The sequence below is a fragment of the Conger conger genome, chromosome 5 (genome assembly GCF_963514075.1).
Source record: "Conger conger chromosome 5, fConCon1.1, whole genome shotgun sequence".
NCBI lineage: Eukaryota > Metazoa > Chordata > Actinopteri > Anguilliformes > Congridae > Conger > Conger conger.
Window position 1 is genome coordinate 62745765 of NC_083764.1, and position 25672 is coordinate 62771436.

Here is a 25672-nt window from a genome sequence, read left to right on the forward strand (position 1 = left end):
ATTCCTGTGGTATATGGTGGTACTGTAAGTACACTGGTGTGTGTGTAATGAGTTGGGTGTAATAAATACAGCAGTGGAATCACTCCAGAGTGCTGCTCTTTTCCTGACCCATCACCAGTGTGTCTCCCAGGTGTGTGATGAGGTAAGTCTCTCTCTCCGGTGCAGTATGAACGCAGACAGAGACAAATACGCCCCTCATACGCTGGGTTTGGGTTCATTCCACACTCACTTGAGCTGATCTGAGATCAGTGGAGCCCCCCCAAGGCTCCCTCCTTGAAAATCAATCTCAGCGCAGAAAGGGTGCTGCAGTGCTGGGATTGGGTGTTCAGGTCTGCCAATCATTTCAGGAAAAACACAAAAGAGGGTGGAATCAGTAAGGATCCTACTTTATTGAGTATAACCTCCAGAGATGCCCTTAAGAACCAAAAATCAAGCTTCCACCTGAGGCTACTATACACATCTCAGAATACATTTCATTGTTTAAAACGCATCCTCTTGGCACAAATAAAATAGTGCTCATAGCAGTTGTAATGGAGCGCTGGGATTGTGTGCGCAGTAACGTAAAGACAGGAGATATCTGTATCGTTACTTTCATTGGAAGTTGAACAGGACCAGAGAAACGAGTGTGACTCACACACCTCTTCTAACAGCCGACTTCTTCACTCGTTCTTCACCCCGACGCTGCTGCGTAACAGTGACTCTACCGCCCTCTAGTGGAATCAGAACTGCCAGTCTCACGCCACTCCACTCCATCTCCTGCCTCCAAACATTTTTACCTACTATAACTCTACTTACCAGCCTAATCGTTCTACATTAACCACTGCAAAGTTAATTTTTACTTCTCAGCAATTATTTTCATAATCTGAAAAAATAAGATTATAAATTCTTGTAAGAAATAGCCATGGCTACAACAATTTATTAAAACGAACAAGAAACGGAACACACAAAGCAATCACGATTAAACAAATGCACAAATCATCAGATCCAGTCCAGATCTAAAACGGGAGCCAAGAGTCACAACACCAGAGCAGCTAATCTGGAGGCGGAGAGAGACAGAAACACGGCTATAACAATCTCACTTTATTTATTTTTGTTTCTTCCTCTGGTTTATTTTCTTTAATAACATACATAGGCTATGCTAATGAGAAGGATGGGCCTGCTTCCGCGAACATAGCAAGTTAATTCTTGGATTGATGCTGCACACGGCGATTTTCCTCCACGCAGCTGTATTTATTTTTTATATAGGCCAGAGCCGAAAATGTCTTCTCGCACAGATAGGTCGATCCTAAAGACGTATTCCTGCGCAATTGACAGCCAGAATTCATCCAGTGTTACAACGTCTGTAACGTGCGGTCGCTGGACAGCTCAATCAGCGCATCCTCGAGCTCAGATGGCAGGTCGTTTGAAGAGCAGCTGGTGAATGGTTGTCGTATCCAGTCATAATGCTCTACATTTCCCGTGAGAAAATATTGTAGGAATTTGTCGAGGAGACTTCGGAGATGAATGGTAATTGAGGCTTTCAATAAATTGTCATTCATGTCATTCTCCTCCAAAAAGTCATGCAGCTCCGAAAACATTTCAAAAACCCCGCTCTCCGCACGGGCTGCCCAACGCTGCAACTGTGATGTTTGAGTTTATAATAACCCTGAGGGCATCCGTAGTGTGTGACGTCATGGATTGTAATGCTATGCACGACAGTTGAAATTAATAACATGAACGGGGTAGCTGCGTGATTCTTTGAGCCAAGAGCTAGCAATATAAGTGTCTGATCTAAGTAAGCATTAAGAGGCAGACATAACAGCAACTTTTTTGTGAAAGCGTTCACTTTGTCCGAGAGGGTCAGAATGTTAGTGTTGAGGCCTTGTAGTGGCAGGTTGAGAGTGTTTAATTTATCAAATATGCATGGCAGGTAAGCAAGACGTGATATCCATTTGGAGTCAGTGAGATGGTGCGCAAGAGGGGAGTGCGCGTCTGAGAGGAAGGTGCGTACGTCGCTTCGCAACTCAAACAGGCGTGTAAGAACCTTGCCCCGTGAAAGCCACCTTACTTCTGAATGGAAAAGAAGGGATTCATGTGTAGACCCCATTTTCTGACAGAGAAGGGCGAAGAGTCTGGAATTTAGTTGGCGCGATTTCATGAAATTCATTATTTTGATTTCTGTTTGGAGAACATCGTTAAGATCGGGCTCAAGTGTCTTGGATGCCAGGGCCTCCCTGTGGATAATGCAGTGAGTGAACTTGACGTGCGGTGCAACGCTAAGGACCTTAGCTTTCAGTCCTTCATTTTTCCCCAGCATAGCTCCGGCACCGTCGGTGCATATGCTTATGCAGTTATCCCAATACAGCCCTGCCTCCTCCATCCAACCATTAAGACAGTTAAGAATGTCACCACCGGTACACCTTCCTTCCATCGGAGAGCAGAACAGCATGTCCTCGTGGATTTTCCCGTCATAACTGTAGCGAATAAATACCATTAAGTGCGCGACATTAATCAAGTCAGTTGACTCGTCTAACTGCAAAGAAAAGCGGCAGTTTTTTACTCTCTCGATTAGCTGGCATTTAATGTCATTAGCGATCTCGTTAATGCGCTTGGACATGGTATCATTGGAGAGGGGGATTTGTTTGAGAGCACTTGCAATCTGGTGGTCATCGCAATTGCTGCAGGAAGGATGAGGCTTTCAGCAATTGTGGGTGGCTTTTGTGCTTTTGCTACAAGGTGGGCCACTTCGTATGACACTGCCAAGGCATTGGTGGGCATAGTAGCTTGCCCATGCACTACAGTCTTTTGCCCAAGCAGCGCAGCTTCTTTTCGCAGAAAGAATGTCATCGAGATGTCCGCTTTCGAGATGTCGCTTCATTTTGACATGTTTTAAACTCTCATTTGCCAGAACATCGCCGCAAATTACACACTGTGGGTGGTCGAGCTCATTTTTAACTTGGCACGTGAATCCATATTTCACAAATTCTTTCTGATAGTGGCGACGCCTCGTTGGTGTTTCTTTTTTATTCTCACCGGCCTGTAGACTTGTCCCATCTGAGGATCGCGGAAGAGTAGACGCACTGGTAGATGGCACTTCTGAGCTTTTATCAGATTTTTTTAGCAGCCACCTGTCCATTTTCCATGCAAGTTATCGTGGCTAGTAACGCAAGAAACGTGGCAAGTAGCCTATGTCGTTTTGTTTTGTTTTATTTAAAAAAAACCGGGAAGAAGTTGACCAGTAGCCCATACTAAACCATTGAAAGACGGATAACTTTTTCTCTCTCTCTTCTCTTAACAGCGTGTAGGAATTAGAAAAAGGCAGATTTACGTTTTATTGACATTTTATTTTTTGTTGTTTCACCTGGCGTAATAACAGGCTAATTTCCGACTGAAGAAACAAATCATTTGGCGACCCCACAAAAGTTTTACCCGTAGTTTAAGAATCACTGCGCTACAGAGCCTCTGTGCTGAGTGATCTGGTTAGAGTACAGAGCCTCACTGAGTTCTCTGGTTAGAGTTCAGAGCCTCACTGAGTTCTCTGGTTAGAGTACAGAGCCTCACTGAGTTCTCTGGTTAGAGTACAGAGCCTCACTGAGTTCTCTGGTTAGAGTACAGAGCCTCACTGAGTTCTCTGGTTAGAGTACAGAGCCTCACTGAGTTCTCTGGTTAGAGTACAGAGCCTCACTGAGTTCTCTGGTTAGAGTACAGAGCCTCACTGAGTTCTCTGGTTAGAGTACAGAGCCTCACTGAGTTCTCTGGTTAGAGTACAGAGCCCCACTGAGTTCTCTGGTTAGAGTACAGAGGCTCACTGAGTTCTCTGGTTAGAGTACAGAGCCTCACTGAGTTCTCTGGTTAGAGTACAGGTGCTCACTGAGTTCTCTGGTTAGAGTACAGGTGCTCACTGAGTTCTCTGGTTAGAGTACAGAGGCTCACTGAGTTCTCTGGTTAGAGTACAGAGCCTCACTGAGTTCTCTGGTTAGAGTACAGAGCCCCACTGAGTTCTCTGGTTAGAGTACAGAGCCTCACTGAGTTCTCTGGTTAGAGTACAGAGCCTCACTGAGTTCTCTGGTTAGAGTACAGATATACAGGAGTACACCTCCTCTCTCAGCAGGTGGTCAAGCTCTGCTTCCACTTTCGCTCCCATAGCATAGGGGACTGGTCTTGGTTTAAAGAATCTAGGAGTGGCTTCCTTATCCACGTAGATGTTTGCTGGTGGTCCATTCAGCTTACCCAGCTGCTCTGGCCAAGACTAAAGCCTACCTCTCCCAGAAAGACTTGGAGAGGGTGATACACGCCTTCGTCACCACCCGCCTTGATTACTGTAATGCACTTTATGCAGGGATTGACCAGTCCCAGCTCCGCCGCTTACAACTGGTGCAAAATGCAGCTGCGCGCCTCCTTACGAGGACAAAGAAACGTGACCACATCAGCCCAGTTCTGTCTGCACTACACTGGCTGCCCGTGCGTTTCCGCATTGATTTTAAATTAGCTTTGACCACTTTTAAAGCGCTGCATGGAACGGCCCCTCTCTATCTCTCTGAGATCCTGCACCGCCACACCCCCTCCAGATCCCTTAGATCAGCCGACCAGCTACTGTTGGTGGTGCCCAGAACTAGGCTGAAAACTAGGGGAGACAGAGCTTTCGCGGCTGCTGCACCCAAGTTGTGGAATAGCCTCCCCCTCCACGTACGGGCCGCTCAGACCCTAGAGGTTTTTAAATCCCTTTTGAAAACCCACCTGTTCTCCCTGGCCTTCCCCCCCACGTAGCCATCCTTCTTCACTACCTTGTCCTCGTTCGGTCCCTGGCTTCTGTTGTTTTACTGTTTATTGTTTCTAATTGCTTTTAGCCCTTTTACTTTCTCTCCTTTTTTAATTATTATCATATATTGTTTTATATTGTATTCTGTTTGGTGCTGCTGCACTTTTATCTGCATTTATGCTCCTTATTTTATTTTCCTAAATCTGTAAAGCACTTTGGTTTCAGCTGTTGCTGCATGTAAATGTGCTATACAAATAAAGTTGACTTGACTTGACTTGACTTGACTCTTTGAACACCGCTTGGTTTTGTCTGAGCACTCCTTCAATGTCTCTACTTTAGTGTCTGTCGGTTGATTTACAGAGTTCCATTCTAAACCTAGTTCTTTTATCCAGCCTCTCCCTCGTACATTTGGTCCTGTTCCCAGTACTTCTACTACAGGAAGGTTCTTTACAGCGTCCTTGTGTTTTACCATCACTCTCACAGAACCCAGTATCACTACCTTTTGGCCTGTGTAAGTTTTCAGCTTGAGAGGGCCTGTCTTCAGCCCTGGCATTACTTCCCTGTTCCATAGTGCTGTAGAGTCAGACTCGTTCATTAGAGTTACTCCAGCGCGTCCACTTCAAACTGCGTCTCTGTCTCATTTCCCCTCAACATCATGGCGAGGGGTGCTACTTTGGGAATCACCGTGTCATTTACGGCAAGCGTTACAAACATGTCCGCTTCCTCTTCCAAGTCATTTTCCTCTCTTCCACTGACGTGATGTGTTCTTTGTGTCTGCCCTTGTTTGCTTGTCTTCTTCCATCCTCCCCCTTTACACTGTGCTGCATCTGATGCTGCTCTAGATCTGCATACTTTCTGAATGTGCCCCATCTTGCCTCATCTGTGGCAGTTTTCTGAAATGAAACGACACTCGCTGGCAATGTGCTGCTCCCAGCCGCACCTGTAGCACGCTCAGCGCTGCCCCCCTCTCCGCTCTGGTTGTGGCGGCCATCTTGTGTACATCTGGGCTGCTTGCAGAAGGAGAGGCCTCTGAATGATGAGTCTGTAAATCTGGCACGTCTTTGTTTGCCACTTCCAACGCTTGTGCCGCGTTCAGCGCCTGTTCAAAAGTCCGGTCCGTTTCCGACAAACAGACGGCGCTGAATACGGTCATCTCCAGCTCCACAAACCAGTCTCTCTCTCGTGGCATTTCCATTGGCTTCGCCCCATAATTGCAGTCCCGTGCTGATTTTCTCCACACGGCCACATAGCTCAACATGGATTCCCCCAGTTGCCTGAACCTCCAGGTGAGTTTGAAGCGCTGAACAGCCTCGCTCGGCTTCAGACCGGAATGTTCCTCGAGCAGTGTCACTCACTCATGAGTCTCCTCATGATGCGGTGGGGGTCGTAGAAGACGAAAACATGCTACGGGCGGTTTTCAACACATGTGCCTGCCCCTATAAAACTGAAGCTTTTAAATGTAAAATGCAACGTAATTGTTCTGATAATTGTCTTTCTTTTTTTGGTATGGAGCCTGTATGCAATGAGTAGGCCTACATCTCTCTCACATACGCATCTATTAATATTGAAAAAATCTTGTCTTATTTTACTAGTCCTGTGCATAATTACTACTCTCCAGAGTTCCCTTGGTTTATCCACTGGGAAGATTTCCTGACACAACGGTTAAAAAAACACACGTATGTCTGTATGTACTGTCATCCGTGTTCAAAAGGTGTTTAGCTTTTTAAAGTCTTTAATTGAATGTGTTTCATACGGATTTGGCTTAGCGTCAATTAACTGAATCCCATGGCTTTGGTTTACTCTGCAGTGCACTCTTGTGGACAAACCAGGGTGGTACACCTGAGGAAGAAACAGGAGCCTCTGGACAGAACTGAATTGAGAGCCAATTACATTAGTGGCATTTGGCAGAAGCGCTTATCCAGAGCAACGTGCAGTTGATTAGACTAAGCAGGAGACAATCCTCCCCTGGAGCAATGCAGGGTTAAGGGCCTTGCTGTGCGGATCTCATTATGGCTACACTGGGATTAGAACCACCGACCTTGCGTGTCCCAGTCATTTACCTTAACCACTACACCATAGGCTGCCCTGTCATGAGTATTTGTGAAATTCAACTAATCTAAAGCACAGCTAACTCCATCAGCTTCATCAGTGACAATATTATGAAGAGGAATGGATTGTGGACTCCAGTTATGCATCTGTGTGTGAATCATGTTTGTAAGGGAGGGTGTGTGCTTGAGTTTATGTGGGTAATGAGATTCCATTTGCATTAATACATGAGAGAGAACTGACAGAACCTGAAGAAGAGGGCTGGTGTAAAAGTGAAGACGGACTTTTACAGTGTACCACTTTCTCACAGACAGACGCTGTAGCTACACTGGGGAACTTATGATATGATTTCACTGTATATCCTTCAGATTTATTTACTGAGCTCAGAACAGACGGAGACAGAATGGCGTCTGGATCTTCTCTCCTGGAAGAGGACCTCTCCTGTCCTGTGTGCTCTGACATCTTCAGGGATCCTGTTGTCCTGAGATGCAGTCACAGCTTCTGTAAGGCCTGTCTGCAGCAGTACTGGGATCAGAAGGGATCTCTGGAGTGCCCAGTTTGCAGGAGAAGAGATTCTACGGATAATCCTCCCTATAACCTGTCTCTGAGGAATATCTGTGAGACGTTCTTAAAGGAGAGAAGTCAGAGAGCTAAAGCAGGATCTGAAGTGTTCTGCAGTCTGCACAGTGAGAAACTCAAACTCTTCTGTTTGGATGATCAAATACCCATCTGTGCTATCTGTCAAATTTCCAAAAAACATGAAAACCACAAACTGCTACCAGTTCAGGAGGCTGCAGAAGAGTTTAAGGTAACTGTTCCGTGTTTTTGTTTGTTTCGTGTTTTTTCTTGACGATTAGAAATTGTTCAGATTATGAAAAAGTGAGGTTTTTTAGTGCTGTCATCTATTGAAACCTTAGTGAAGCTTATCAAACAGCTTAAACAGCTCATGAATAATTTTTGTGTCAAAATGAATATTGAATATATGTTTTCCAAGATTTTTGAATGTAGAACAGAGTAGTTACTGGATTTTCAAAGGGTTATAATCGGGAGATAGAGCCATTTTAGTTCTCAGGCCTGACTGCAGTTGGAGCTCCTCACTACGTGTCACATGACTGACAGAGAGAGACAGGAGGGAGGGGCAGGAGTGTGGAGACGTTCTCAGAGCTGTGTTAGGGAGCAGTGCTCAGCATGGGACAGTCGGGGTCAAAGTTCATGCTCAGATAAATGTGTCTGACACAATGTGGCCTTAGAGGGCAGATCACTGTTAATGTGTGACTGGAGATTAAAAATACAACACATTAAACTTGGGTCATTTTCATTTTTAGAACTTTTATAAATTGAAATTTGAATATAAATACTGTTTACCTGGCATGTCCTGTCATAGAGGCAATGCACTGATATGTGTCACTGTGAATACAAGTTTTTTTTTTTACACATGTTGACCTGAGTCTCCATTTTGGCTCCCCTGTGTCTGAGTTTAGTGTCTGTCTGTTTCCTCAGTAAAGTGTGGACTGTGTCATTTCTTTCCAGGAGAAACTCAAGACTGCACTGGCTCCACTGCAGGAGAAGTTAAAAGCCTTTAATGCAGTGAAGCTAATCTGTGATCAAACAGCAGAGCACATCAAGGTACTGTACTGAGCCTTTAAATCACAGTGTTGAAAATGCAGCACTGGATTGTGCTGAAATGATGGTGAATAATGTTTATTCCAGAGCCAGGCCCAGCACACAGAGAGACAGATAAAGATGGAGTTTGAGAAACTTCAGCAGTTCCTAAAAGATGAAGAGGCAGCCAGGATCACTGCACTGAGGGCAGAAGAGGAGCAGAAGAGTCGGATGATGAAGGAGAAGATTGAGAAGATGACAGAAGAGATATCATCCCTTTCAGAACAGATCAGAGCCTTAGAACAGGAGCTGGGAGCTGAAGACATCTCATTCCTGCAGGTAAGACCTGTTCACTCTGTGTCTGTAGGACTCTATGTACACTGCTGTTAATGCTCACACACATTCATTTATACAATATAGTATTCTCTATTCTTGCAAAAGTCATGCAATCTCCTCAAAACTTAATCAAGCAGAATCATTGAAAGCATTGAAAGTTTTTTTAATCAACTTTATCATGCAACATACACTGTACACATGTATAACAGTGTTAAAGCAGAACATTTATTTTTCTCTGTCAAAAATATGCAAAGTTATTTAAAGATATTAATGAGGTTTCTAACATGGTGATAATAATTCACTCTCTTTATTTCAGAGCTACAAGGACACACAAAACAGGTAAACAAACTCCATCCTCTCTCATCAGGTTAAATATCAAGAGTAGTTTATTCTCTCTTCAGTGAGCTACTGTGGAATGTGTTTGAAATGCCTCTCTCTCTGTAATAATTAATGCAGCTTTAATAATGATGATGGAGCAACATTTAAAAATGTGAAAGTATTTACAATTTTATTTGCCTCAAATATAAATACCCCCCCTTACCCCCTCCCATGCTCCTGTGAGTGTGTGTTTCTCAGTGGGGCTGTGAGTGTGTGTCTCTCAGTGGGGCTGTGAGTGTGTGTCTCTCAGTGGGGCTGTGAGTGTGTGTCTCTCAGTGGGGCCGTGAGTGTGTGTCTCAGTGGGGCTGTGAGTGTGTGTCTCTCAGTGGGGCTGTGAGTGTGTGTCTCTCAGTGGGGCTGTGAGTGTGTGTCTCTCAGTGGGGCTGTGTGGCCGAATGCTGGAGCCATTTTCTGACAGAATGAAGATCTGATTTTGCTGCTGATAATCTTCTATGGTAATGAAGCCCCGCCCACAGCACAAGTGACTCCTGAATATTATTGCAGAGCCCAGTGCACCCTGGGGGATCCAGAGAAGGTCTCAGGAGCGCTGATTGATGTGGCCAAGCACCTGGGCAATCTGAAGTACAGAGTGTTGAAGAAGAAGCTGGGGACTGTTCAATACAGTGAGTACTGGGGGCAGGGAGCTCCACATTGTCACTGTACAGGGGGAATCTTCTGCATCCTTTCCACAAGCTGATGAAGCCAGTCAGAGTCATATTGGTCCTGTCTGTGTGAGAGCCCTGGAGTGAAGAGACTGAGCACCAGTCCTTAATCTCACTGATGCTCATAATAAAATGCTGCTTTAAGAGTGATACTGTATTTAAGGGGCTACAGAAACACTGACAGGCTTTGCTCCTTCTTACAACGATTACACTATCCTTGTGACTCTTAGAAATATTATTGTCTTTTGGTTCTGCTGCTTCTCTCACACATGTATCTGAGGTTATAATGGTTGTTGTTGTGAAACCCAGTTTATATCATGAGGACCCCATTGTGTCTGACGGTTTTCCTTTGTGCAGCTCAGTGCTGACGTCTCATTCTCTGTCCCTTCAGCTCCTGTGACTCTGGACCCAAACACAGCACATCCCAAACTCTCACTGTCTGAGGATCTGACCAGTGTGAGACGTCAGAGACAGCAGGTTCCTGTTAATCCAGAGAGATTTGATTGGGGGTGGTGGGTGCTGGGCTCTGAGGGATTCAGCTCAGGGAGACACTGCTGGGATGTAAAAGTGGGGGGTGAGTTCTGGCGGGTGGGTGTGGTTAAAGAGTCCATCAGCAGGAAAGGGGGTGGGTATGAGAGCCCAACAGGAGGAGTGTGGAGTATAGAGCTGTGCGATGGGAAATACAGAGCCATGACCTCCCCACTCACACACCTCACTGTGCAGAGGAACCTCCAGAGGGTCAGAGTGCAGCTGGACTGGGACAGGGGGGAGGTGTCATTCTCTGACCCCAGGGACAACACTCCTCTCTACACCTTTAAACACTCCTTCACTGAGAGACTGTTTCCATTCTTTAGAACTCTGGGGACTGTGCAAATCTGCCCACTGAAGGTGTCTGTAAGTGTAAAATAGCAAGGTGGGATTGTTTGTAAACATCAGTTGAAGTCAAAGGACTGTACTTAATCAACTCAGAGTAGGTTTACTCCAAATGTTAGAAACAAAAACACATCATTACAAAATATTGTGCATTATTTATAAATGTAAATACAAACATTGTATTGGGCTTGATGAGAAATGTCTAATCTCTCTGATATAACCTCAGAATGTTATTACTCAGTAATTCATGTGGTACATGGTGGAATTGTAATTACACTGGTGTGTGTGTAATGAGTTGGGGTGTAATAAATACACCAGTGGAATCACTCCAGAGTGCTGCTCTTTTCCTGACCCGTCACCAGTGTGTCTCCCAGGTGTGTGATGAGGTAAGTCTCTCTCTCCAGTGCAGTATGAACGCAGACAGAGACAAATACGCCCCTCATACGCTGGGTTTGGGTTCATTCCACACTCACTTGAGCTGATCTGAGATCAGTTGAGAAACACAGAGCCATCGTAATAAGCAAAGACGTGTGGTTGTGTCTTAAGCAGGGTCGTGGTAACACAAGAAAGGCCATCGCCATGGAGACAGCAGCTGTAGTACAGTGTGAATGTCACTCAATCCAATTAAAAAAAACAATACCAAACCATCTTTTGTGATTCATGGGATATTTCTTGGATTTTTAAGACTTCTATCATTACAACCAGTTTCACGTCATGGAGAGCAAAAAATTGTGTTCAGCTTCATTCATAAACTGTGCTGCTCCATCAATCTGCAATCTGACTTGTGCCACAGCTGCACTGCCTGCTGCTAACGCTGACATACAGTAAGACAGGCAAGCGGCCATTACTGCCCTGTAGACCAGCACACATGGGCCATTACTGCCCTGTAGACCAGCACACATGGGCCATTACTGCCTTGTAGACCAGCACACACGGGCCAGTACTGCCCTGTCGACCAGCACACATGGGCCATTACTGCCCTGTAGACCAGCACACATGGGCCATTACTGCCCTGTAGACCAGCACACATGGGCCATTACTGCCCTGTAGACCAGCACACATGGGTCATTACTGCCCTGTAGACCAGCACACGTGGGACTCATCTTTCCAAGGATGTCAGGCATCTTCAGCACGTGATGTTAGAGGTCTGGTTTCTTCAACATTCAGAATTAAAATGATATTTTCAAATAGCAGTGTGACTAAGCATTTTCTCATATCTTTTGGGTTTTCTGTTCAAAACATAACGCAATTGAGTTAGACAGCAATTTGACATGTCCACCATAATACCATATTGCAATATGTATGTGTACATATTGTGGTGGCCCGACGAGGGATCGGTACACCCCTGGGGTGGAACGGCCCGTGCGCCGGCACCAAGAGCTGGGGAAGCTGATTCACTCTGAATATTTTCCTATGTCCTATCTAAGAGAACGGCACCTTGGAGAGAGAGACCGGGAGGAGAATCAGCACCAAGGCCTGCAACCCCTTTGAAGTGCCCTGCAGGCACGTAAAAAAAAAAAAAAAAAAAGTTTATTTCACCAATTTTACTCTCTCTCTCTCAACCTACATATGGTGGAGAATGCAGGCACTGTGATCCAAGCTACCATGAGAGAGAGACCCGACACGAAAGGAAATTCAGCCCCTCTTGACCATGGAGGAAGCGATAAACGCCCTATTGTGCTCCCAAGGCGCCCTGCAGAAGGCCGTGGCAGAACTGTGCCAGAAGATGGGGTCGGTGACACCCGCCAGAGCTCCAAAGGATATGCTGCTAAAGCAAACGCCGGACGACAAGGTCGAGGCGTTCCTGGAGACCTTTGAGCGGATGGTCCCACGATGCCTGGGGCTCCATCCTGGCACCATTCCTCAGCGGGGCCCAGAAAGCTTATCGAGGCCTACCCCCCGCCGAGGCCCATGCCTACCCCACCCTGAAGGCTACCATCCTAGCCCAGTATGGGTACAGCCTGCCAGCCCGGGCACAGAGGTTCCATCAGTGGACCTACGACCCCGCCCTCCCGGCGTGGGCCCAGGTGATGGACCTGGGGCGGTTGACCAAGAGCTGGTTAGTGGGGGGGCGCCCCTCCTCGACCGGGTGGTGTTGGACCGCTGTGCCCGGGCCCTGGCCCCAGTACGTGGCCCAACAGGGGCTCCGGACCATTGATGGCCTCGTCAACCTCCTCGAGAAGCACCAGGTGGCGCAGGAGATGATCTGAACAACGAGAACGGACAGCCCCAGAAGACCTCCAGCTGCGGTCCGACCTGAGCCTCGGACCAGACCCCGGTGGAAAGAGGACGACCGGACGGAGGCGGCCTGAAGGAGGGAGATGAGGCGGTGCTTCACCTGCGGCCAGGAGGGCCATCTGAGCCGGGACTGCCCCGGCAGGGAGGAGTCCATGGCCACCGCTCCAGAGAGTGGCAGACCCTGCCACTACCTCACCACATGCTGGGCCCACCAGGGCACGGCAGCCCCGAGACTACCCATCGGGGGCCAAGACGCCGAGGCCCTGCTGGACTCTGGGAGCGCCATCACGCTGGTGAGACCCGCCCTAGCGGGAGAGAGGCGAGGCGAAACAATTGCTGTCACCTGCATCCATGGTGATGTGCGACACTACCCCACCACCGAGGTAACCATAACCACCCCTAGGGGGCAATTCACAGGGAAGGTGGGCGTGGTTGAAAACTTGCCGGTGGCGGTGCTATTGGGGCGAGATTGCCCGCTGTTCCTGAGCTACTGGGATGAGAGGCCGACACCGGGGAGGCCAGCCGCCACCCCCCCATCCCGCCGTAGGGGTCACCGGGGGCCACACTCGGTCTGGGTAGCCCCGTCCGGGGAGAGTGACGGAGAGGAGACCCCAACCCCAGCAGGGAGACGACCAACAGCGCGACCCCCCCATGGGAACCACGGACACCACCCCGGAGGGTCCGACCCCACAGCAACCCCTGGTGGCCGAACCCAGCAGCACTGGGGAATTTTCGGAATTCCGACCAGAGGCAGAAAAGGCCCCAACGGATTTCGGCACCGCCCAGCTGCAAGACCCCAACCTTGCCCAGGCCTGGAAGACCGCAGCCTATATTGAGGGCGTCCCACAAGACGGGGTGAGTAGGCAAGCCTTGCCATATTTCCATGTACAGAATGGCTTCTTGTATCGTGTCTGCAGGATTAACAATGAGAAAGTGGAGCAGCTACTGATACCCCAGACTCACACCTCCAAGGTCCTGTATCTCGCCCACACTCACCTGTTGGGGGCACACCTGGGGCGCGAGAAGACGCAGGAGAGGATTTTGTCCCGTTTCTACTGGCCGGGCGTCAAGAGGGCCGTGGAGGACTATTGCCGGCAGTGTGCAACATGCCAACTTCACAGCCCGAAGGTGACGTATCGCAACCCCCTAATACCCCTCCCCATCATAGATGTGCCGTTTCGTAGGATAGCCATGGACATAGTGGGACCCCTACCCAAGTCCAGCTGGGGCCACCGCTACATCCTGGTAATCCTAGATTACGCCACCCGCTACCCTGAGGCCGTGCCGTTACAGGCCGCGGGAAAAGTGTCCTGCTGTTCAGCCGACATCGTCACCGAGGCCGGGAAGAAGGTACGGCTGCGATCCCGGAGGCTAGAAGGCAGGCCATCCGGGGGGAGGTGGCAAGGATGCTGGACTTGGGGGTGATCGAAGAGTCCCAAAGCACTTGGTCCAGCCCGGTCGTGCTGGTGCCAAAACTGGATGGCAGTTGGCGTTTCTGCAATGACTTTCGGCGCCTGAACGAGATCTCCCAGTATGATGCCTATGCCTTGCCCCGGGTAGATGAACTGATTGAGCGGCTGGGACCGGCCAGATACATCAGCACTCTGGACCTCACCCGAGGGTACTGGCAGGTACCCCTCAACCTGCAGGCGAGGGAGAAGACGGCCTTTGCCACCCCAGATGGCCTGTTCTAGTACCGGGTACCGTGAGTCCATGGAGCCTCCGCCACCTTCCAACACCTGATGGACAAGATCCTACGACCACACAGGGAGTATGCCGCCACCTACCTGGATGACATTGTGATCCACAGCGCCAACTGGGAGAGCCACCTGAGGAGGCTGGAGGCCATGCTGAGGGCCCTCCAGTAGGCCGGGCTGACCGCTAATCCCGCTAAATGCCGCCTGGGTCTGGAGGAGGCCGACTACTTAGGCCACACGGTGGGACGAGGATGTGTTCGACCCCAGAGCCGGAAGGTGGACGGAATCGCTCACTGGCCACGACCCACCACCAAGAGGCAAGTCCGGGCGTTCCTGGGGTAAGTAGGCTATTACAGGCAATTCATCCGGGACTTCGCCACGAGAGCAGCCCCACTGCACAAACTGACGAAAAAGGACCGAGGCCATACCGTGAAGTGGTCTGAGGAGGCGGACCAAGCCTTCCTGGACCTGAGAGCGGCCCTGGGCCAGGAACCCATTTAACCACCCCTAACTTTGCCCAGAAATTTGTTTTACAGACGGACGCCTCGGAGACAGGACTGGGAGCTGTCCTGTCACAAATGCAAGATGCAACGGAACACCGCATAATGTACATCAGCTGGAAACTCTTAAAACACGAGAGAAACTACAGCACCGTGGAGAAGGAGTGCCTGGCCATCAGATGGGCAGTCGGTAAGCTTAAATATTACCTCTTGGGGCTTAATTTATTTATATTAACCTTTATATCTCCTTTTTATCTCTTCGTCTGAATGTATAGACTAAGATGTAGGCCTAAACTTTTATTTTATATTTTATAGAGGTTTACATCTAAGGGTTTGGTGCAATCAGAACCCTTATAATGTACTTTCGCGAACTACACATCATTCTGTACTTTATATAAGTTCTGTTTGTTGTTTTAGGCCAAAATATACATTTTCTCCTACTCGTAATAACGAGTAATCCATCATAGCTTTTATTAAGAAAGTTCCTGATGACGTAGAATCTCTATTTAAAAATCAATGTAATTCCCAGAGGATCAACCTCAAAAAGGAAGAAAATGCTGCCCTACGATGGCTTTCTAACATTGATGAACCTTCCCTCTCTTGCAGTGTTGGGGGAAGTTATTTTCAACAAATAATGAAATATTATTTTGTGGCGTAAAACTGCAGGCAGATCAGCCACTCAAATCTCAGTGGCACAATGCTGCGCCCTGCAGGAAGTGACTCTGATAACCAGGCGTGTCTACCAGGAAGAGCGAAAAAAAAGTTTCTCACACAGAGACGCTTCAGTTACACTGGGAATCTCAGGATATGATCTCACTGTATATTCTTCAGAAATTAAGGAACTTCTAAAGATAGAGAAACAAAAACAGACTGAGAAGCAGACATTTAAATAGATTTATTAAGTTTACCTGCAGTTACAGCAGTAAGTAAGAGTGAAACTAAACTGCAGATTTAGCAGAAGCCATTACTGAGCTCAGGACAGACGGAGACAGAATGGCGTCTGGATCTGTTCTGCAGTCTGCACAGTGAGAAACTCAAAGTCTTCTGTTTGGATGATCAAATATCCATCTGTGTTATCTGTCAAATTTCCAAAAAACATGAAAACCACAAAATGCGACCAGTTCAGGAGGCTGCAGAAGAGTATAAGGTAACTGGTTATAACGCAATTTACACACTCATCATTTATTTTATTAACTTTTTATATTACAAATTTTATCAGAAAATTCTTGCTTGATTTGTATTGTTGTCATCTACTGAGCCCTTGGTGAAGATTATCAGTGTAACTGAAAAAAGAAGTATAATTAACATTGAATATTAAAATGTTTCATGATTTCACATTCTAATGTAAGTATTTATTGTATTTCCAAAGTGAAATGATCTCCAAAAGGAACCATTTTAGTTCTCAGGCCTGACTGCAGTTGGAGCTCCTCACTACGTGTCATATGACTGACAGAGAGACAGGAGGGAGGGGCAGGAGTGTGGAGACGTTCTCAGAGCTGTGTTAGGGAGCAGTGCTCAGCATGGGACAGTCGGGGTCAAAGTTCATGCTCAGATAAATGTGTCTGACACAATGTGGTCTAAGATGGAAGATCACTGTTAATGTGTCATGAGAGACAAAGTATACATTGTAGGATATTTTCATTTTAAAACATCTGGATATTGAATGCCTCACAGCAAGGAGGTTCTGGGTTCGAATCCCAGTCGACCGGGGCCTCTCTGTGTGGAGTTTGCATGTTCTCCCTGTGTTTGCGTGGGTTTCCTCCGGGTACTCCGGTTTCCTCCCTCAGTCCAAAGACATGCAGATTAGGATGATTGGAGAGTCTAAATTGCCCATGGGTATGAGTGTGTGAATGAATGGTGTGTGTGCCCTGCGATGGACTGGCGACCTGTCCAGGGTGTATTCCTGCCTTTCGCCCAATGTATGCTGGGATAGGCTCCAGCCCCCTGCGACCCTGTTCAGGATAAGTGGATGGGTGGATGGATGGATGGATATTGAATTTTGTCTGTGAAAACAGAATAGAGCCATTCTGTCTCCCCTCTGTCTGAGCAGGGACTCTTGTGCTGTCTGTGTAGGTAGTGAAGTTTACTGTGGGTCTGCTTCCTCAGTAAAGTGTGGACTGTCATTTCTTTCCAGGAGAAACTCAGGACTGCACTGGCTCAACTTCAGAAGAAGCTAAAAGCCTTTAATGCAGTGAAGATAATCTGTGATCAAACAGCAGAGCACATCAAGGTACTGTTCTGAGGCCTTTAAATCACAGTGTTGAAAATGCAGCACTGGATTGTTCTGAAATGATGGTGAATAATGTTTATTCCAGAGCCAGGCCCAGCACACAGAGAGACAGATAAAGATGGAGTTTGAGAAACTTCAGCAGTTCCTAAAAGATGAAGAGGCAGCCAGGATCACTGCACTGAGGGAGGAAGAGGAGCAGAAGAGTCAGAAGATGAAGAAGAAGATTGAGAAGATGACAGAAGAGATATCATCACTTTCAGAACAGATCAGAGCCTTAGAACAGGAGCTGGGAGCTGAAGACATCTCATTCCTGCAGGTAAGACCTGTTCACTCTGTGTCTGTAGGACTCTATGTACACTGCTGTTAATGCTCACACACATTCATGTATGCAATATAGTATTCTCTATTCTTGCAATAGTCATTGAATCTCCTCAAAACTTAATCACGCAGACTTATTGTCTTGCAGGGAAAGTGTTTTCAATCAACTTTATCATGCAACATACACTGTACACATGTATAACAGTGTTAAAGCAGCATATTTATTTTTCTATGTCATAGAATATCAAAAGTTATTTAAATATATTAATGTGGTTCCTAACATGGTGTTAATGGACTGAGTATTGGCTACAGTGATAATAATTCACTCTCTTTATTTCAGAGCTACAAGGACACACAAAACAGGTATACAAACTCCATCCTCTCTCATCAGGTTAAATATCAAGAGTAGTTTATTAGCTCTGCAGTGTTCTATCAGTGAGCTACTGTGGAATGTGTTTGAAATGCCTCTCTCTCTGTAATAATCACTGCAGCTTTAATAATGACTATGGAGGAACATTTACAAATATTGAAGTATTTACAATATTATTTGCCTCTAATATAAATACCCCCCTTCCCCCTCCCACACTCCTGTGAGTGTGTGTCTCTCAGTGGGGCTGTGAGTGTGTGTCTCTCAGTGGAGCTGTGAGTGTGTGTCTCTCAATGGGGCTGTGAGTGTGTGTCTCTCAGTGGGGCTGTGAGTGTGTGTCTCTCAGTGGGGCTGTGAGTGTTTTGGTGCCTCGGGGTGGATCCTGAGGTGCAGTGGGTGGGCACAGCTGGAAAGCAGACACAGGAGATAGCAGATATCAGAAAAAATTATTCTTTTTAATTTTTCTGTGTTTTTTTTTTTTTTCGGGGTTTTGGTGATAGCGCCCAAGGGAAGGGGAAAACTGGAGAAATAAAAGGGGCCGTTCAGGCAAAATAAACTCAGGTTCTTCCAAGACTGGGGTTTTTGGGGTTGCCGTTCGTAAAGGTGGGGTCTCCTTCAGGGTCAGTACGGCAGGGCGTAGAAGGTCCTTCCTCTGTCTGCCTTTCACACTCTCACACACTCAGGAATGGCACCGACAGACCCTGTTTGCAGCCTCGACCGCGCCTTAAATACCATTCCCTGCTCATTAAGAAACAGGCTGCAGCTGAGTCAGTACTTTTCCACTCTGCTCACTCATGTGCGCTGTCCGGGGTCCTGGACTGCAGGTAGAGGGATCTCTCTCCAAGGTGCTGACCTCCCCATCACCTCTCTAGGAAGATACACTCCTTCACAGACCTCTCCCAATGCGCGACGTCTGCGCTGCGCGGGTCCCTCCAGGGTTCTCCACCCACGTGGCACAACATGCAGGAGCAGGGGTGCCACAGTGTGTGTCTCTCAGTGGGGCTGTGAGTGTGTGTCTCTCAGTGGGGCTGTGAGTGTGTGTTTCTCAGTGGGGCTGTGAGTGTGTGTCTCTCCGTGGGGCTTTGAGTGTGTGTCCCACAGTGGTGTGAGGCTGTGAGTGTGTGTTTCTCAGTGGGGCTGTGAGTGTGTGTCTCTCAGTGGGGCTGTGAGTGTGTGTTTCTCAGTGGGGTGGGGCTGTGAGTGTATGTCTCTCAGTGGGGCTGTGAGTGTGTGTTTCTCAGTGGGGCTGTGAGTGTGTGTTTCTCAGTGGGTTCAGGCTGTGAGTGTGTGTCTCTCAGTGGAGGTTTGAGTGTGTGTTTCTCAGTGGGGCTGTGAGTGTGTGTTTATCAGTGGGGCTGTGAGTGTGTGTCTCTCAGTGGGGCTGTGAGTGTGTCTCTCAGTGGGGCTGTGAGTGTGTGTTTCTCAGTGGGGCTGTGAGTGTGTGTCTCTCAGTGGGGCTGTGAGTGTGTGTTTCTCAGTGGAGCTGTGAGTGTGTGTCTCTCAGTGGGGCTTTGTGTGTGTGTCTCTCCGTGGGGCTGTGGGTGTGTGTTTCCCAGTGGGGTCAGGCTGTGAGTGTGTTTTTCCCAGTGGGGCTTTGAGTGTGTGTCCCACAGTGGTGTGGGGCTGTGAGTGTGTGTTTCTCAGTGGGGCTGTGAGTGTGTGTCTCTCAGTGGGGCTGTGAGTGTGTGTCTCTCAGTGGGGCTGTGAGTGTGTGTTTCTCAGTGGGGCTGTGAGTGTGTGTCTCTCAGTGGGGCTGTGAGTGTGTGTCTCTCAGTGGGGCTGTGATTGTGTGTCTCTCAGTGGGGCTGTGAGTGTGTGTCTCTCAGTGGGGCTGTGAGTGTTTGTCTCTCAGTGGGGCTGTGAGTGTGTCTCTCAGTGGGGCTGTGAGTGTGTGTTTCTCAGTGGGGTTGTGTAGCAGAATGCTGGGAGAGATGGAGCCATTTTCTTACAGAATGAAGATCTGATGTTGCTGCTGATAATCTTCTATGGTAATGAAGCCCCGCCCACAGCACAAGTGACTCCTGAATATTATTTCAGAGCCCAGTGCACCCTTGGGGATCCAGAGAAGGTCTCAGGTGCGCTGATTGATGTGGCCAAACACCTGGGCAATCTGAAGTACAGAGTGTGGGAGAAGATGCTGGGGACTGTTCAATACAGTGAGTACTGGGGGCAGGGAGCTCCACATTGTCACTGTACAGGGGGAATCTTCAGCATCCTTTCCACAAGCTGATGAAGCCAGTCAGAGTCATATTGGTCCTGTCTGTGTGAGAGCCCTGGAGTGAAGAGACTGAGCACCAGTCCTTAATCTCACTGATGCTCATAATAAAATGCTGCTTTAAGAGTGATACTGTTTTTAAGGGGCTACAGAAACACTGACAGGCTTTGCTCCTTCTTACAACGATTATACTATCCTTGTGACTCTTAGAAATATTATTGTCTTTTAGTTCTGCTGCTTCTCTCACACATGTATCTGAGGCTATAATGGTTGTTGTTGTGAGACCCAGTTTATATCATGAGGACCCCATTGTGTCTGATGGTTTCCCTTTGTGCAGCTCAGTGCTGACATCTCATTCTCTGTCCCTTCAGCTCCTGTGACTCTGGACCTAAACACAGCACATCCTGAACTCTCCCTGTCTGAGGATCTGACCAGTGTGAGATGTAGTGATGAGGGACAGCAGGTTCCTGATAATCCAGAGAGACTTGATTGGGGTTGTGTGCTGGGCTCTGAGGGATTCAGCTCAGGGAGACACTGCTGGGATGTAGAAGTGGGGGGTGAGTTCTGGTGGGTGGGTGTGGTTAAAGAGTCCTTCAGCAGGAAAGGGGATGCGGATGTGAGCCCAGCAGGAGTGTGGAGTATTGGGCTGTGCGATGGGGAATACACAGCCACAACCTCCCCACGTACAGACCTCACTGTGCAGAGGGACCTCCAGAGGGTCAGAGTGCAGCTGGACTGGGACAGGGAGGAGGTGTCATTCTCTGACCCCAGTGACAACACTCCTCTCTACACTTTTAAACACTCCTTCAATGAGAGACTGTTTCCTTTTTTTTTTTCTGTGGAGACTTTGCGGATCAGCCCAGTGAAGGTGTCTGTAAGTGTAAAATAGTACTGTGGGATTGTTTGTAAACATCACTTGAAGTCAAAGGACTGTATTTAATCAACTCAGAGCAGGTTTACTACAAATGTTATAAACAAAAACACATCATGACAAAATATTGTGTATTATTTTATATGTAAATAGAAACATTGTATTGTGCTTGATGAGAAATGTCTAATCTCTCTGTTATAACCTCAGAATGTTATTACTGAGTAATTCCTGTGGTATATGGTGGTATTGTAAGTACACTGGTGTGTGTGTAATGAGTTGGGTGTAATAAATACAGCAGTGGAATCACTCCAGAGTGCTGCTCTTTTCCTGACCCGTCACCAGTGTGTCTCCCAGGTGTGTGATGAGGTAAGTCTCTCTCTCTCCGGTGCAGTATGAACGCAGACAGACAAATACGCCCCTCATACGCTGGGTTTGGGTTCATTCCACACTCACTTGAGCTGATCTGAGATCAGTTGAGAAACACAGAGCCATCATCATAAGCAGTGACGTGTGGTTGTGTCTTAAGGCGAGACACTACAGGTGAATAGGGTAAAAATTCTAACTAATAGATATCACCATGAAACTTCCCCAGTTGATTACCTACACTAAGCCAATCATTTCTTGTATTACAAGTTTTCTGAGATTTTATGTTTAGATATGCAAATGAGGCATTATCTACTTAAAAAATGCGCTAATTTGCATACATTTCCAGAACAGAAATCTGAACATTGGATAAAGCCAGATTCAAAATTCTAGTTTCATTTCGTTGATATATTAGAGCCAAAGGTATTTACAGAGGGAATTTTGGATATCTCTTTTTATCACTCTATAAATCAAAAAATATTGTCAACAGTCATAAAAAATCAATTTCCGCCATGTTTTTAGGAATAAAATGTGATATAAATGATGCTATAAATGATATATGAACAAACCCTTCTGTAAAAACCTTTAGAATATAGACCAGATGAAAACTGGAATGTTTGGTGTATGTAAGTGCTACTGAAGTGGAGATTTCTGGCTCAGAGTATGAGAAAAAACTCATTTTGAGAAAACGGCCTTTAAAGATTTGTATTGTAAAATTCCATACATTTTTATTGGAAACCACTATTTACAGACACAATATCTAATCGAATACTTAGCAACAACAATACCATATCATCATATCATATCAACATCTAAAACTCATCAGAAATCGTAACTGAATGCAATGGCCCATCATATCATCATATCAATATCTAAAACGCACACCAAAATTCATAACGGAATGCATCTATGGCCCATCATGTCATCATATAAATATCTAAATCTCATCAAAATTCATAACTGAATGCATGTATGGCCCATCATATAGCCTAAATATCTAAATCTCATCAAAATTCACAACTGAATTACACAAAATGTATGTGTGTGTGTGTGTGTGTGTGTGTGTAAACAGAACCAAAGTAATTGCCTGGGTCCAGACCAGGGAACCACAGTAACACAGTCACCCACACACTGCCACCAGTAGAACTGCCACCCTAGTTTGTTCTATGCCCGTCTGATCAATTCATTCAAACGCGCTACGTGAATTATCAGCCACTGCTGTGTAGCACGTTCGTCTCCCTCGCGGTCTAAACACTCCTGTTTCCCTAACGACAGCTTGCGCTTTGATGCACTTTGTGAAGGCATTTCATCATCTGCTTCATTTCGTTCTTTTTCCTTGTGTCTTCTAGCAAGTGACAACTGTTGTGGTCTTTTCTGAGAAGCTTTTACGCGCACTTCTTTAGGCATTTTGAAAGGTCCCGCGGAGAAAAGGAATGTCAGCAATGTCACGTCACGTGATGCGTCTGAACGAATCACGTTGTCAGAAATTGGCATCAGCCAATGAAATTTCGTGCTTAGGCTAAACCCTCCCTTTGTACTTTCATGTTTGGTTGCTGATACAAAGGAAATAACCAAGCTTGGTTGCGATTACATTGTGCAGGAGAGAGAGACCTTTCCAACGGTACCACATATGACATGGTGCAGACAACGAGCGCTGTACTGCACGTTGTGTTTAGAACGCCAAGTTTTGGTGAATTTAGGAAGAATTTACAGGCGCAGCATGACAAAGTGTAGTAAAATAAACATCGAAATGTGTATTTTGAACATTTTCTTTCCGCTAGTCTGAAAGAAGACATGTTATGGAAGCAAAATATCGCAAAATCTCAAAATTGACCAGTGCATGGAAAAACGTTTTTTCCACCTGCCGTGTCTCGCCTTAAGCAGGGTTGTGGTAACACAAAAAAAAGGCCATCACCATGGAGACGGCAGCTCTAATACAGTGTGAATGTCACTCAAAGGTAACATAAAATCAATCAGTGTCATATTGGAGTGGTTTCAATCCAATTCAAAACAGGACAATACCAAACCATCTTTTGTGTTCATTGCATATTTATAGGATTGTTATGACTTCTATCATTACAACCAGTTTCATGTCATGGAGAGCAAAGAATTGTGATCAGCTTCATTCATAATTGATGGCACTTGGCAGATGCTCTTATCCAGAGTGACATACAGTTGATTAGACTAAGCAGGAGACAATCCACCCAGGGAGCAATGTGTCTAATAATGACTTTTTTTATGCATTCCAGCAGTTCCTCTAGCTCCCCACAAAATGTTTTGTCATCAATAACTTTTCATCAATAACTTGAAGGTTGTAGCGTAAATCTTGTAAAAGTACGTATAAACAGGAGTGTAAACCTTAGATAACAGAACTGTGCTACAAGTGGAACGGCAGTTCCTTAGAAACGGCTCACTAGCGCTTTTTTTCCTCCATTTAATGTCTCCCCATGTGCCGATTTGTTAAGTTATTGTGTTATGTGGACAATATAGAAATATTTTGTGGATGTCATGAAGACTTCCTGTTTCCCTACTGCATTCTCTGACTCAACACTGTTACATTACATGTGATTTGGCAGATGCTTTCATCCAAAGCGACTTACAGTTGATTAGACTAAGCAGGAGACAATCCTCCCCTGGAGCAATGCAGGGTTGAGGGCCTTGCCCAATGGCCCAATGGCCCAATGGCCCAATGGCCCAATGGCTGTGCGGATCTTATTGTGGCTACACCGGGATTAGAACCACCGACCTTGTGGGTCCCAGTCATTTACCTTAACCACTACGCTACAGGCCGTCCTTCTTTGTGTAACAAGCAGGCTGTTCCAGCGCGCATGCAGATCTGTGAGCTGCTGTGCTGCCCCCTGTTGGTGTAATCACATGCAGATCTGTGAGCTGCTGTACTGCCCCCTGTTGGTGTAATCACACACAGATCTGTGAGCTGCTGTACTGCCCCCTGTTGGTGTAATCACATGCAGATCTGTGAGCTGCTGTACTGCCCCCTGTTGGTGTAATCACACACAGATCTGTGAGCTGCTGTACTGCCCCCTGTTGGTGTAATCACATGCAGATCTGTGAGCTGCTGTACTGCCCCCTGTTGGTGTAATCACATGCAGATCTGTGAGCTGCTGTGCTGCCCCCTGGTGGTGTAATGTGGAAGTGTCCCTCGCTGCCTGGCGTCTCTCCCGCCGTGTCTGTGCACGGGTGCTGCAGGTTTTCTGTCGAGGCAGAGCTCCACATGAGACGGCCTCTCTTAACTTGGGGTGTCAGCGACAGACGCAGAGCCGACTTCAGACACGTGTGTGAGAAACGCCCCTCTCACCGAGGCACAGTTTGCACACCTGTGCTGTGTGTTCCACAGCTCTGTCTGTGCGTCCTTAGTGTTTTTATTGGGGCTTAAAAAAAAGTGTTCAATAAAACATTCTGGCCATGAATACAGGGGTACAATAAAAATGTGAAATGTCTCTCATTTCACCTTGTAAAAAAAAAACAAAAAAAAAACAGCCACTGCTACAATTTCTGTCCTGATTCCTTGGCTCTTTGATTTAAAAATTACACTCCAGCGCCCCCTCATGGCAGAAAAGCAAAATGGCAGTATTATTCCTATCAGCAAGCACACTTGAATTAATTCAAAGACTGCGTTATTATGTAACAGTTAATTATGGTTTCCTCCTATTCCCTAGGCTTAGAGCCACTGTATGTCTCCAAGGCTCTACAGAGAGCCAAGATGGAGGTCAGTGAAGAGGGAGCCAAAGCATCAGTTGCCACAGGTGAGGGGGCTTTGACTGTGCTCCAGGACAGCCGCAGAGTGTGCTGCTGTTTGTTGGCACTGAGTGTGGAACAGAGGTGGAAAGTCCAGGCGTACTGCCATTTCGTTTCTTCCAGCCATGACCTCAGCCAGCAGATTTGTCTGAGCTGGTAGCTGGTTAACCAGCTAGTGCTGGTAGCTTGTCTGAGCTGGTAGCTGGTTAACCAGCTACTGCTGGTAGCTTGTCTGTACGCTGCACACTGGGACTGGGACATGACAGGCAAGGTCGGTGGTTCGATCCCCGGTGTAGCCCCAATAAGATCCGCACAGCCATTGGGCCCTTGAGCAAGGCTCTTAACCCTGCATTGCTCCAGGGGAATATTGTCTCCTGCTTAGTCTAATCAACTGTACGTTGCTCTGGATAAGAGCATCAGCAAAATGCCATTCATGTAATGTAATGTAGTCACTGTTTGCTTCACAAGTGAAATCTTCTCTC

At 46.9% G+C, this 25672-nt stretch overlaps 1 protein-coding gene across 1 annotated transcript; it reads left to right on the forward strand.

The window, feature by feature from the left end:
* The first annotated feature begins 7099 nt into the window (after positions 1 to 7099).
* On the forward strand, positions 7100 to 21298 carry LOC133129267 (E3 ubiquitin-protein ligase TRIM35-like). The gene is made up of 6 exons (XM_061243230.1): positions 7100 to 7592; positions 8315 to 8410; positions 8495 to 8725; positions 9039 to 9061; positions 20023 to 20141; positions 20572 to 21298. Exons 1-6 carry the CDS (start codon positions 7188 to 7190, stop codon positions 21087 to 21089), a joined length of 1392 nt encoding a protein of 463 aa, XP_061099214.1. The 5' UTR covers positions 7100 to 7187; the 3' UTR covers positions 21090 to 21298.
* The last annotated feature ends 4374 nt before the right edge of the window (positions 21299 to 25672 follow it).